The sequence below is a fragment of the Ambystoma mexicanum genome, chromosome 12 (genome assembly GCF_040938575.1).
Source record: "Ambystoma mexicanum isolate Mex_15411 chromosome 12, UKY_AmexF1_1, whole genome shotgun sequence".
Classification (NCBI taxonomy): Eukaryota; Metazoa; Chordata; class Amphibia; order Caudata; family Ambystomatidae; genus Ambystoma; species Ambystoma mexicanum.
The window spans coordinates 1,251,772,111-1,251,786,805 of NC_090936.1; the positions used below are offsets into that span (position 1 = coordinate 1,251,772,111).

The 14,695-nt window shown below is 45.2% G+C and overlaps 1 protein-coding gene across 4 annotated transcripts in view; it reads left to right on the top strand.

Moving 5' to 3' along the window:
- WASHC4 (WASH complex subunit 4) overlaps positions 1-14,695 on the top strand; it is a 1,230,387-nt gene that overhangs the window by 387,997 nt on the left and 827,695 nt on the right. For all 4 annotated transcript variants that reach the window (XM_069629940.1, XM_069629941.1, XM_069629942.1 and 1 more), the window contains 2 exons: positions 717-843; positions 6,382-6,507. In XM_069629940.1, the coding sequence (XP_069486041.1) occupies positions 717-843; positions 6,382-6,507 (253 nt within the window). The remainder of the gene's footprint in view (positions 1-716; positions 844-6,381; positions 6,508-14,695) is intronic.

Consider the following 14,695-nt stretch of genomic DNA (forward strand, 5'->3'; position numbering starts at 1 on the left):
GCAAAAAGAAAATCTGTCCTAAAGTGTGTGAACTAAAGGCCTAATAAATAATTCTTTGTGTATATACTTGTCTGACTGATATGATATGATAGGTTATTTATAACGCACTTAATACCCAGAGGTTTCTAAGCGCTGACCCGGGGATCGAACCTGTGTTGCTCAGTGTCGTCTTGCTTCCAAGGTGAGCACGTTGCCGCTGAGCTATCCTCCTGAGACGAGACTGGAATTACTGGTGCTGCACTGTGTGGACTCATTTTTGCCCCGGCCACTCTGCCACCTTTCCTGAGACTACGTCTTGCTTTTGCTATGCTACCTCACCTAGATTGGGTTTACCATAAATAGGGCGGACTCCCATAATCCTCCCACCAGGGCTGATTTTGGAAATCCATTTTAGCAGGGTGCAAGCAGGGGGGCTGGTTTCCCGTATGTTATGTTCTTCGTAGCATGGTTGGCTTGGCTGTGATATACTTCCTGCTGGCTATTTCTTTTAGTTGGAAATTAATTTGATAAAAGCCACAATGCATTTTGGCACACTTAAAAATGTGCCATGCTCTGCAGTTTTACACACTTATTAGCTAGAGAAGCGGCTTGTGACCTGATTCGTGTCTAAGGTTGTATTTGGAACAGTAGACGCTGTAATACTAGTAGACTTGTGTACCATGGCACCCCTCCTGCAATGCATTGCGCTTCATTCAGATGTGTGTTTGTATTTTCAGAGATGTTCAGTCATACTATGTCTTTGTGAGCTCATGGATGATGAAAATGGAAGCCATTTTGTCCAAAGAGCAGCGGATGGATACATTTGCAGAAGATCTGACCAATATATGTCATATTTTTGTTCAGGTGAGCCTATGACCTTGTATAACTTCTAAAATGAACTTTCTTGATGGAAACACCCTGTCTAGTACTGGCACGTGGCTGCCATCACTAGCGTTCCTGACACTTGATGCAGGTCCCTGCCGTGTGCATCCCATTGATCGCATTGATCTATCATGGGGTCTCTATTAATGTTCATAAACATGTAGTAGCGTTCCCATGCGCAGGATCTCAAACACTTTTTGTTCATTCAAATATATATTTTGAAAAATAATCAATTACAAAATATACATGAAATGCCTATTTGTGTTTCTTTTCAGTTTCTATGATGAACCTTCATAAAAGGACAATTGTGCCGTGACATCCCCTTTCAGTTTAAAATACAGAACTTTCTTGATCAGTTCAAATGGAAAAGAGATGTAGATGTTGATGTCCTGGAGCCTTTCAGTTTCTTTACTTGGGATCAAAGCTTTTACTTCTGTCGTCTGGCATTTGTTGTATGTCTGCCCCACCTTTCCCACAATGCCTCTGTTTTTCTGGTCCTGCTGATTTGAATTCCGTTACTCAGAATATGAGCACTGCTTTCTGTGACCTCTGTCCTGTTTCTTTCCCAACCGAGCGCTTGGACTTTGGTTCCCAACAAATAACACAATGTTCTCTTTCAGTATCAAACTTTCATGAACTACTTTTTTTCACACGATTACATTTTCATCTAAGGATTCTTACCCACGGCTTCCCTCTGTCTTGGGAAGACGGTCAGCCAGTGGGTCTGTTAGCTTTTTGGGGGTCATAACCCTGCAACAACAGATTGTGCTACTCTTTCAGGCATTCACTGATTTATAAATGGAAGGACTCCCAAATAGTACCACCAGAATCTTAGACTCTAAACCAAGGACTTCGAAAGATTAAAAGGGACGGGCACAGTGTGGCAACTACTATGTAGCAAAAAGAGTGCAAAGCCAACTGCATTAGAAAGAGGTCCCCAAAGTCAAGGAAACATGTCATCTATTCATGACCAGCAACAAAACACACAACAAACACCACATAAACAGCCAATGTGACAGCAAAAGTGACACCCATGCTCGTACCCTGTATTTGCTTGAACAGAGATTTTTCGTACAGGAAGATGTTTTCAGTAAGGGCCAAACGGATGCATTCGAATATAAAGTGTGTGGGCACTTTTTCTTTTGTATGGGTGCGTCTGCCCAGGTATTTCTGCATCGCTTCTATAGTAGCACGGATATTGCAAACTTGTACATGGACAACTGTGAAGAAACCTTCCTGTACCAAGAGTCCAACCTATGGTGCTCAAGAATGATCACCTGGAGTCGCTATGTCGACGACGTTCTTATGGTATGGAGATGGACATTGAGCAATCTGGAATCATTCCATGGATGGTTGAACCTATGCGACCCATTCATCAAATTTACAATGAGTCATGACATGAAGATGGTATCATTTTTGGATCTCAACATCATGAAGACAGAGCAAGGTTATTTTGAGACCACTTTATTCCGGAAATCAACGGATAAGAACACACTTTTACACTTCATTAGTTACCACCCACAGAGCTTAAAAAACAATTTACCGTATGGGCAATTTTTTAGAATCTGACAAAACTGTTCCCAGATGGAGGAATACAAAAAATATGCAGTTTTTCTGGAAAAGCGACTTTCAAACAGAGGATACCCGCGGATCATCATTAAAACAGCCAGAAGGAGGACAAAGTATACAACACGGGAATCGTGCTTAACAAAGCGGAGAGGGATAAAGAATACAGTATCACCTGTGTCTCAACATACAGCCCAATAAGTAATGCCCTTAAAAAGTGATTCTGAAGAACTGGAACATCTTAAATACTCCTGACTTCGCACCCACGAGACCTAGGGTTGCTTTAAAAAAAACCTCAGAATGTAAGACCCATGCTTGTCAATACGTATGAACAGCAATCAACATCGCAGGCCGGGATCCCGAACATGTGGGGTCTTGGCCCTAGAGTAGGTCACCACAAATGGAGCAACTGTTCCGTCTGCAGCTTGACAAAAAATATGAAAAGAATTTACCTCTATGGTCTAGATTGGGAGTTTAAAGTTTGTGATTCAGACAATTCCATCAAAGGCCAGAGGAGGTGACCGAGACCTCCGGCGTAGAAAACTCGAGCAACGATGGATCCAGCGTCTGGACTCTGTTACCAAAGGTCTGAACACAAGTATTGAATGGAACGTGTTTATGTAAAAGAGACTATAACTACATATGTAAATGATTGACTGATGGCCACTTTACTGCGACAGCAATCTGCATACACTTTGTTTAACCACTACTCAGTAAGTACTATACACAATGCAAGCTTGCACTAAAGCTAATTCGCAAGAGATGAAAAAGAAATGTAAATATAAAAGGTAAGAGACCAGATGACTGATGGTCACTCTGCTGTGACATCAATCCGCTTAACCACTACTCATTACCATTCACAATGTAAACTTGCGCCAATGTGAAATCTCAAGATGAAAAGTATATGCTAATGTAAAATACAAAATGTAAAAGAGACAACTACATATGCAAATATGATTGGCCACTTTGTGGCGACGTTAAAGTGCATACACCATGTCAAACTAAGTTCCAGTGCGTACTACACACGATGTAGGCTGGCCCCAATACGTATCAAGAGATGTAAAGTAAATGGAAATGGAAAATGTAATAAGACCATGATTACATATTGTAATGTATGACCTACTGACGTTTTGCTGTGTCACAAAGTTGCATTCACCCTGTCCGACTCAATGTGTATTAGACATGACGTCGACTAGTATCAGTGTAAATCCTCAAGTTTGTTCCTTCTGTAGGGACCCACATCCATTGGTGCAATCACTGCATTACATTCTGTGACGTTAGAGATAGTACCGTACGGTGGTTGATTAATATCGATCTCTGTATTCTTTGTAATCACTGCATCAACAATACAATACCACATAGTATGTGGGGTTGATGCTACACAGTAGATTAATTATGGTTGAAATATTGTGTAAAGGAGGAAGAGAAAAAATTATTGGGATACCGAGGGGGCCTCTTTTCTAAACTCGTTTGGCCTAAAATTCGTATGAGATAGAATATCACTTTCAAATACAAAAAGAAAAAAGAAAAAACGCAAACATTACAATCAGAACCGTTGGCTGTTTAGAAGCTGATAGACAAAAGGCTTTTAATATAGATTTGCACAGTCAAACATGGCCACCGTAATAAATATACACTGTGCAGGGCCCTGGGTAACCATAACGACCAGTATAAACAATGGCTACGGCAGCATCCCGGTCCCTTTTTGAGACCGTGCGACGAGCAATAGTGTGATTCAGAATTCCAAGCAAGGAAAGCCAGCGCCGCTTGAGACTAATAAGCAACACAACAGGCGTAGCAGACTGCACTGTATGTAACTTTCTTTTTCGCTGTTCTAGCTCGCGCATCGGCACGATGATGCGATCTGGGAATCTGCATTGTTGGTATGCCAAACCACTGAACAGGCAGCGATACCGACCACGTACATTTTGCAGACACTCATTTAGTATAACTCGAAGGCACAGGTATGATTGATACTTTCTTGTATATATATTGAGAGCACACATAGAAGCAAATTCGGAATATAAACTCTGAATGAGTTTAGAACTCTTCTCGACCGAATCACAGTGATCTTCCCCCATATGGCAGCGTGGATGAGCCACCAGTGTAGGAGCCACCAGTGTAGAATATAGACAGGGTGTGACCAGGTACAGACCAGCTCTGTTCCCCTCAACAAGGGATATAAACTAAGAAAATAGCTTTGCCTGCTATTAATATTGTCTCAAAACATTCTGCCCTGATTTAATCTCAGAGATCTGATTGAATTTCAGGCTTGTCTGACAAAGACATGACTTTGGAAAGTTGCAACCAGAGCACAGAATAATGATTTAAAGTACCTATCCACCAACCGGAAATCCTTCTGTCCCCATGATCTGAGCTACCACCAGGTCAGTCATGTGACTTTATCTCCAGCTATCCTCCTAAACAAACAGGTGGAGATACTCGCCTTATAAAACAGTCTACATTTTTTTTATTTTTATCTAATTTTTCCATAGATTAATAACAAAGGATTAGAACAATGATTTATATCTCATCTTTAAATAACCCCTGTCCTGATGAAGGCCTGCTAGAAAACTATATGGTATGGGCGTTGGATGTATGCACCACTACCGAAAAGGCCGAAACACTGTGTCGACGCACCTCACCAAACTACATCCGAGTAATACATTAAATGGTGGCAACTGGACATATTAACATATAGAGCACATGGTGCCCCAAGCCAGAAAATGAAACCGCAATTGAATGAAACAAGAATATAGTCAAGAGAAGGAAAAGCGCTATAAAACTGGATCCCACCAGCCAGAAGTCCCACTTTGGTTGTGTTATAGGCACCCAAAAACAAATTGTACAAAAGATGTACTCATGTTTTTCTCTGCAATAGAAGCACTTTTGAATGCTAACCCCACATGAGCAGACTATATTTGTTAAGAAAAGGTTGCTAAATGTTTTTAGGTTTTTATGATATGTATGCAATGAATACATGTGATTCAATAGGTCGAATGCATTTCTAAATGAGACACTCCCGGTAATAACAAATAGGGTTTAACCCTTTTGTATAAAAAAAATGCTCAGCCACTCTACCAACTTGTGTAATACAGGGCCATGTTAAAAGTTTGGTCACTAATACCAAGCAGATAAGTCCTGTAAAATCCCACACCAGTTGGACTTCACAAAATCTTAACTAACATTTAGAATGTGTTTTCTGCCGTCTGTAGAGGGATTGCATTTGGTAGAGTTACTTTGTGTGAACCGCAGCAGGCCCACTCCTGTCTGTGAATGTATTGCTAACAATTACAAGCTCTATGGAGCACATTTTCTTGCATGTTTAACATCGCCCGTGTAAATTGAATTCTGAGCATGTTCGTATAGTTTAGTTTTTGTGCAGGGACCTTTCAGATGTCAAAAAGAAAAGCAAAACCTCCCAACTCTATTTGGCAGAGCGAAAGATGCTCTGAGGGACCCATAGTCAATATTACAGCACAGTCCTGGAACGCATTCAAACCAGTGTATCTGCTCGGCGCGCGTTAACATCGGAGGAAACAGCCGAGCCTATGCATGTGTTTGTCGCAAAAAAATCAAAGGAAATAGGTTACATGTCAAACGCAAGTGTTCTGGATTTTTGCTATGACATATAAGAAGTTCACATGCCTTTCAAACATATATTATTCAGCACACTTGGGCAGTCGGATATTTTGCCAGACCTTGGTCCTGCACAAAGCATCTATGAAATAGATTCCTGCCATGGTCAAGATGGCAACCTCATTGGGGTTGATTTTCAGTATCTGACCATGCTTTGCCCTGTGGTTCCAGCAGAAAAGCCACAACACTTTTAAACCTACTTTCCCATTTCTTGTCCTTTTTAATTAAGACCTCATGGTCCTAAAAACGTTCTTTTGTTTAATTGAACATTGAACTGTTTCTTGAATTTATGATCGTCTTTTAATTTTCTTCTAGGGTTTTCTTTATGCCTGTGGACTTTGTAACATTATTAAAACGACCATGAACCTGCACATGGCCACACGGAAGCCGATGACCAAAACCTCTGTGAAGGCTTTATGTCGACTGGTGGAACTTCTGAAGGTAAATTGGTACATCTGAAAACCATAAAGACTAAAGGGCCTGATTCATAGAGCGTTTTCCTATGGGATTGCGCCATTATAAAACGCTTCTGTGAATCGGGCCCTAAATGTGCTGAACCTGTACTGTTGGCCAATAGGAGATTTGTAAAGTCTAGCGTATGTCATACAGAAACACCACCGCTCAGAGCCTTCCACCATCTTAGAATGGTTTCCAAGGTTACTGCATCAGTAATGTTGGGAAAGATGTTCTTTTTGCACCGTTCCCTCTGTTAGAGTATACTTCCATCGTTGTACGAAATTATCTCCACCTGTGTGTCCCCACCACTTTTTGGTGGACTCTTGGTATTTTTGATTGATTCTCCCGAGTGGGAACCTTTTTCCACACACTCATTCTTTTACTCTGACCATGGGAACCCTTTTTAACTCTTTTTTGGTATTTGCAGGCCTAGTCAGCTTGTGACCCAACATATGAATCTTTCTTTTACAAACTACTTCTGAGAACTTTGGCAAAGACTTTTCCGTTTAACTTCCAGAACTGCTTTATGCTATACAAGACTTTAGCCCATTGACTTTGGCCTAACCTGTTGCATTGAATCAACTCTTCTGGGGAACTCAAACTATTTGCACTGTTTAAGAGTAACTGTAATATCCGTTTTATTAACCTGTGCCTTTTTGCTCTTACTTCAAATGCTCTGAATGCCATTTTGCTCCTCCTTCAAAGTAGTTTAAATGCCTCAGAACCGGATAGTGTGAAGTACTGAAGTATATTTCTGGGTGATATTGATTGCCTCCTTCTAGTGAATGTTTTAAAACTGACTGTGAAATAAATTGATAAGTATTTTACCAAGAAACCTAGAGTAGAAGTCTATTTGAATACTTCTAATTATAGACCTCTGTGTAACATCCTTACAGCTCACATTCCCTCTTGAGATAAGCCTGGCTGCTCAGCAACGCTACCACAAAACTGTGTAGTACAGACCTATACCAAAGGTTGGTTTTGCTTACACCTGTAGTCCTAGTTGTGTGTAGTGGTTACAAAGGGTACTGCATACAAACTTTGCCTAACACTTCTGAGCTGTCTTTCTCCTAACAACCAATCACTATGCTCTGGCTCATACTGCCCTCTACCTAAGTCCCTCCTCTGGCAGCCATCTCCAGAATTTTACTGCCCTGTTGGGAGTCCTCGTGTTTAGCTCTCGAGCTTTCACTGTGTTTTTGTGCTTTTTGGAAGCCTATTACTCTCTGTCCTTGTCCTCCATCGATCAACCTTCCAATTAACGCGACCCGTTAAGGATAAAGATTCAGCTCCCCTGTTAAGGATTTGCTGCGGCTTGCGGAATGTCTTTTCGGACGACAAGCATTCTGAGTGCCTTTACTGCCTGTAACCGGCGCGCAAGGAGGAGGATTGTGCATTTTGCCAGGAGATAGCCCCTTGCACGATGAAGGATCGACACAGGTGGCTGAACGAGTGGCTACAGGCCAAAGCCTCTGCTCTGGGTGGGTCCCAGCAGCATGCCTCTCCCAGTTCCAAGAAGGCTGAGCAGGCTTCTAAGACTTTTGAGGGGTGCCCCTCCCATGGGGATCCAACAGAAGGCAAAACACTGCGAGTACACTGCCACTGGGCGCGCCGTTGCGACGGGCTCCTCGGCGGCCAGGGCGCGTTCGACATCTCCAGCCTCCGTCACCAGTCAATGTTCAGGATCTTCGGCCAAAAGGAACTCGGATCATCCGGGAAAACTCAAGGAGTGGCCCAAGTCCATCCTGCCAGAGAAAACCAAGCGGGAGCGGGGCACGGACCCTCCTCCTAAGGAGAAGGCCAAACGGGACAAGGCTCCGGCCCTGACTGTGAAGGCCCAGGTACACCTGGCGAAGGCCCAACCTTCCATCGAGGGGGTGGGGTGTCTCTGGCGAAGGCCGCCGAGACCAGGGTGTCCCACCCTCCCAGGAGGGAGGCTGCGTTCAGACCCATTGAGAAGACCCCGGAGAAGAAGATGCTCGTCATCTCCCCGTGACCTTCCCCTCTGGGAGCAATGGTGGATGGTGCGATGGCCTTCCAGGGTACGGATATCTCCTCCTGAGGAGGAGCTCGCCAGCCTGCAAACTATCCAGGAGGAGGAAAACGTAGGAAGCAGGCCCTACGACGAGCGCACCGAAGAAGGCGCCGACGGTGAGGACCCCGTCGAGGAAGAACAGCATGGTGATGAGGGCTTGGGCTCCCAGCCGGTGCTTGAGCAGCCTAATCCACATGCACCTCAGCTGCCGCTCCCACCTCAGCTACCTCTTAGAGACCTCTCGGTGGACATTCTCTCGGCACTGCATGCGCTGGTCTCTGAGATACAGACAAGGATGCCCATCGCGCCGGCGGCCTCTCCCGCGGCGCCAGCGATGGCTAATCCCTCCCCCCCACCCCCCAGACACGGGGAGCCTCCGGCCAAGAAGAAGAGTACACCCTCCACCTCCTTGCCAGCCTTTGCCTTTGCCCCTGTGCCGCCCCCCCCCCCCCCTGGGGATGAGACGGATCCGGACACAGCGACGATGGGCATGGATGACGACGGCGGGTTAGGGGACCTCCCGTTTCCCCCCCCCAGATCTTCCCCGCCGGACGAAAAAGGCTTGTTCCATTCAATGATCTCAAAGCGTCAGAACCTTTTTAGCTCGCTCCAGAGGAGAAGGAGGGCTTCTTATATTGGCGTCGAGAGGCGAAGAGGAAGACCATCCTCTCTGTCCCACTCCTGGATGACATTTGGGACGAAGGTTTGTCTCTCATGAAGAACCCTTCTATGGCCCTGGCGAAGAGGAATCGCCTTAAGAAATACAAAGTGCCGGACCTGTTTCTGTATGTGTTCCCTCCGTTGCTGTTGCTTCTTTGACTAGTAAATCAACTCGGGTGGTCCCGGTGCAGGCGTGGCCGAGGCAGATCTGGTACCCAGACCCTCTCGACATGTCAGCGTCCCCTCCAGTCAAGCTTCCGGTGGTCGCAGATCTTCTTGCCAGGGAAGGAGGTGCAATTCTGCACCACGACCCAGGATCGCTGAACCTGAAGGCCTGGCTCCTGCAGTGTTAGAATTCAGAGGATACAATCTCCCAACGGACTGCAAGGAGGTTCTTGCCGAGGCCAGAGCACCGTCTACTCTTAATAGTTACAGACGTAAATGGAAGAGGTTTGCTGTTTGGTGCCGTGCACAGAAGATCAACCCTCTACGAGTCACGGCTACGCAGGTACTACTGTATTTGCTGTCATTGGCCAAAGCAGGACTGGCCCATGCCTCCATCAAAGTTCATCTGCAGCTATCTCCCGCTACACCAGATCTCGGGGACGGTCGTCGTTATGGTCACACCGTCTGGTTAAGGAGTTTGTCAAAGGACTGTTTTGTTCGTTCTCGCCGGTGAAGGCTCCAGCCCTGGCGTGGGAACTCAATTTGGTACTGACTAGGCTCATGGGCCCTCCATTTGAACCTATGCAGACAGTTCCAAAGAAGTTTTTGTTGTGGAAGACGGCGTTCCTCGTGGCCATCACCTCTGCATGACGAGTCGATGAGATTCAACCCATGTCCTGTAAACCACCTTATTTTACTTTTCACGACACAAGGGTGGTGCTGAGGACGCACCCCTCCTTCATGCCCAAGGTGCAGTCGGACTTTCATTTAAACAAGCCCTTAGTGTTGCCTGTATTTTTTCCGTCGCCAGCTGAAAGGACTTTGCATTCGCTAGATGTGGCTAGAGCGCTTAAGTTCTACGTGGACCGCACAAAGAGTTTCCAGAAGACGTCTCAACATTTTGTGAACCTTCTTCCTTTGAACCATGGGAAGGCCCTCTCCAAGTTTTCCATTTCCTGGTGGCTCTCCAGATGCATCAACCACTATCACCGGTTGGCAAACCGACCGTTGCCTGGCTGTCCGAGAGCCCGTTAGACCAGAGCGATCGCTGAAACTACAGCATTCCTGTCTGGTGTGCCCCTGCTGGATATCTGCAGGGCTGCTACTTCGAATTGTCGCACACCTTCACGATGTTCTACTGCGTCAACCGATATTCCAGGGAGGAGTCCAGAGTCGGCCAAGCAGTGCTGCTCAACCTGTTTGCTTGAAGGTTAGCCTGGTGAGGAGGTAAGAGATGCTTCTGCTGAGCCTTGCCACCTCCTGTGGTTGTGCATGTGTACTGCTATGTATTCTTTATTCATGAGCATGTGAATCCATGTCAGACCCCATGCTGGAGAAGGAACAAGTTACTTACCTGTAACTGTTGTTCTCCAGCATGGGTCTGGCAGGTATTCACATGCAAACCCTCCCACCTACCCCTCTGCGACTCTTCTCTTGGTCCTACTGTCGCTTTAAGTGCTACCGAATCGGAAGATGGTTGCCAGAGGAGGGGCTTGGGTAGAGGACAGTCATTGGCTGGAGGCAGTATGAGCTCAGTGATTGGTTGTTAGGAGAAAGACAGTTCAGAAGTGAAACCGATTCTTTTTTTACCGAGGATTCCCAGCTTGACAGGGAATATTCATGAGCATGTGAATCCATGCCATTACCATGCTGGAGAACAGTTACAGGTAAATAACTTGTTCCTTACTTTACTTGACAAACTCTTAAAGCTACCAGGGCAGGGGGATACTTTTTTTTATCTTGGCTGTATTCTATTTTGCGAGATCAGACCACACCTTATTTAGAGTGTGGAGCCAATACACTGTATCCCTTGTCTGGATTCTCTAGTAACCTTTTGGTTACTGTGACCGCTCTATTTGTTTAGGGTGGTGGCAGTGTACCTTTTACACAATTTGTTGTGACCTTTCATTGCAGGCTGTCTTCAAGGCTGCGATAGGGGACAAAGGGGACACCATTTGCCTAAAATGGTGGCTGGTCTTCTTTTAAGCCCTAAACCAGATGGACTGTCCTTTCTTATGTCGTCTTTTACCCGGCTAGGTAGGGGAGGGTTTCTTTGTCTTCGCCAGGCTTCATTTGGAAAGCCAACGAGAACCCTTTGAGTGACTGGCAGGAAGGAAGTGGGGTTAGGTCAACAAAAACTCCCTTGTCCGTTGTCCTGCATTGTTCCTGAGAGAAACCAGTTCGGACTTGGGTACTGGCTGTATCTCCAAGTTCAAATTGTGTATGTGATACAGTTGGTGGACTCCAAGGTTTCCTGCATAAATCCGGAAGGTCCTGGAGCTGAAACTTAGTCGAGAACTGGAAAAGAAGAATCCGAAGAACAGAGGGCGACATCAGCCACTTTCAGCGCCTGCTGACTAACCGTTGCTGTCCCAGCCTCAACTTCTAAGCGACAGGGAAGATCCTAAGATGACGACTTGCTCCCTTGGACTGGTGGGCCTAACGAGTCCTAAGACTAACTCAATTGTTCCCAAACCCTTGAAGTGTGACCTCCACGGCCTGTTTCAATTGATTGCTTTTCTCCCACCGATTCCTCATTGGATAGATATCCATTCCAGCATCGGATGCTCAGAAAATCTTTCGACAGTGGGTGTAGTGCACCTCGACTCAGCCGCCGATCCATCTTGCCTGGATGCATCGATAGTCAGTGTTTAGGCAAAGTTTGTATGCAGTACCCTTTGGGACCACTACACACAACAAGGACTGAGCAAAACCAACCTTTTGTCTAAGTCTGTACTACACAGTTTTGGTAGCGGAGCTGAGCAGCCAGGCTTATCTCAAGTGGGAATGTAAGCTGTAATGATGTTACACAGAGGTCTACAATCACAAGTGTTCAAATAAACTCTTAAACTCAAGGTTTCTTTGATAAATACTTATTAATTTATCTGTCAGTTATGAAACATTCATAAGGAGGCGGCAATTATATATCACACACAAATACACTTCAACACTATTTCAGAAATACTTTTCAAGAGGAGTAAAAGGCAAAGATTATTAGAACATGAAAGGTAATAGTTATTCTTAGACAGTCCAAATATTTAGAGTTCACCAGAAGAGTCAATTCAATAGGCTAGGCTAAAGTCTTTCATAGGATAAAGCAGTTCTGGTAGATAAACGGGAAAGTCTCTGCAAACGTTCTTAGGAATAGTTTGTAGCAAGAAGAATCATATGTTGGGTCACAAGCTGATTAGGCCTGTGAGTTGGGAAAGTTTCAAGCACTTTCACCGCAAGAGCTAAGTACTCTGTCTGATTTTACAGTACCTTTTACAAATGAAGAAAAAGATGCAGCTGATGACCTCTGTTCCTGGCAGTTCCTGCAGATCTCGCTGCTCCTGGGCCTAAGTCGTGGGGACAAGCGGGAGGACGTCGGGGGACTCCTGCACTGAGACTTGTCAAAAAGCTGGCAACTGGCAAATGTTCAATTCCAGTAGCTGTAGTCAAGCACACAAGCTGGTGTCCCTCTCCCTGGTTATTCGGTTTCCTACAGCACTCTGAGGAAAATACAACCAGCTCTGAGGTTGGTATCGAGGTGGCCTAGTGTCGAGTTGATTGGTCCCACCAACTCAAAGGGAGAAGTCGTCCTTGCAGGGCTTCTCTGTCGGGATGAACTTGGCGATTTGGACCTGCAGCAGGGCTTCACCGGGCAAACCAACAGTCCAGGAGTTGCAGCAGCTGTCCTCTACAAGCTCGTCTTCAGTTCTTTCATTCCAGTGGTCGACTCTGCCTTCCAAGCCAAGAGACTCGCCTTTTATTCAGTTCTCAGATTCATTCCAGCCCAGCTGTCACTCACCCAGCAGGGTGGCTGTCCTTGCTGGACAGTCAGCCAGCCAATCACCACAGAGTGCATGTGAGTCTTCTAGGAGACTAAGCACAGGGAGTTTTGGGCACCTGCCTCACTTCCTGCCCACCTCAGACACTCGGGTGCCAGAGGCGGTCTTCACTCCTGAAGCCCGCCAAAGGCGAAGGAACAAAGGGACCAAACCTAGTTTGGCGCGCAGAGACAAACTCTAGAAGGACCTTTCCAAAAAGAAATGGCGAAAAAATAATACCGGCACCTGTTTAAACAAAGGAGGCTCGGATGCCATCTTGAAAAACATGGCTCCCGCGATTTAACGCTACCGGTGTTCGCTGTCGGGAAAAATCATGGTAGTTTGGTGTAAAACCACTGCCACCAGCCATTCTGAGAGGAAAGGGTAGCATTTGACTGCTACATGAGTATCTAGACACAGGGGAGATACTATGTAAACCTTTCAGTGCTCTATTGTAAGATGGGGTGTGCTGGGTCTAGGAATTTAAAAAGACTAGTCCAGTCAATTTCACTTTACTTACTCTGGGAAACAGTAGTTTATCCCAGAGAAGGTATTTAAACCTTGAGAAAGCCTGAAAAAGGTTTCCCTGTGCCACTGCACTGAGGGTGATGTGTGACGCAAATGAAAAGATGATGCCTATGGAGTTGGTTAGACTCCATTACCAAAGAAAACACGAGTAAAACACATTTCAAAAGACATGAGAGAGTGAGAAAAAAGGACACACACTCTCCAGGTAAAAAAATCAAGTCTGCAAAAATCCAGCAAAGTTGCTGGGGGTCTCCAAGGTGAAAGGAATTAGCACATGTATGTGAATTATCCCTAACAGTGAATTCCGGACGTGACCTCTGCGTTGGGTACGGTTTTTCTAAAGTTCAATTTGGATTGGACTCTACAAGACTTAACCCTTGGTTTTAAGGCACCATCTTGTACTACCCAACGTTGGTAGCATGGCAGAGCAGCCAGGGTTATCTTGGGAGAATGAATGTGAGCTGTAAATCAGTGCACAGAAATCAGAACATACATAGACCCAAAGAAACACTTACACACTTGTAGTTATATCAAAAATAGTAATTTATTTTATATATACAGGAGGCAGTTATAAACTAAAGGAATATTGTTTTAACTAGCAACATCAAACCTACATTTAAAATAATAAGGAAAAATAAAGCAGGTGAGTAAATGGTTATATACTTTCTGATGTTTGTTAATCTGCTTAGAATCACATGCTGTGCATAGGTCCGACATCCAGTGGTCACTGCGGAGTATTGCATTTTATTTTTCGTAGTCGAAAAGGGGACGTCGACAAGGCGTGTCTGAAACACTATCCCTATAGTGACGTGCGTTGTACCCACAATCCCTCACGCGTCGAGGTCCCTCAGATTGTTTTTTTCCGCCCAGCTTCTGGTCGCCTTCACGCGGAGCTCCTCGAGAGACATTGCAACTCCTCGACCTTGGTCGTTTTTTTCTCTAATATTAATAATCCCTCCCTCGACGCAGTTGTAAC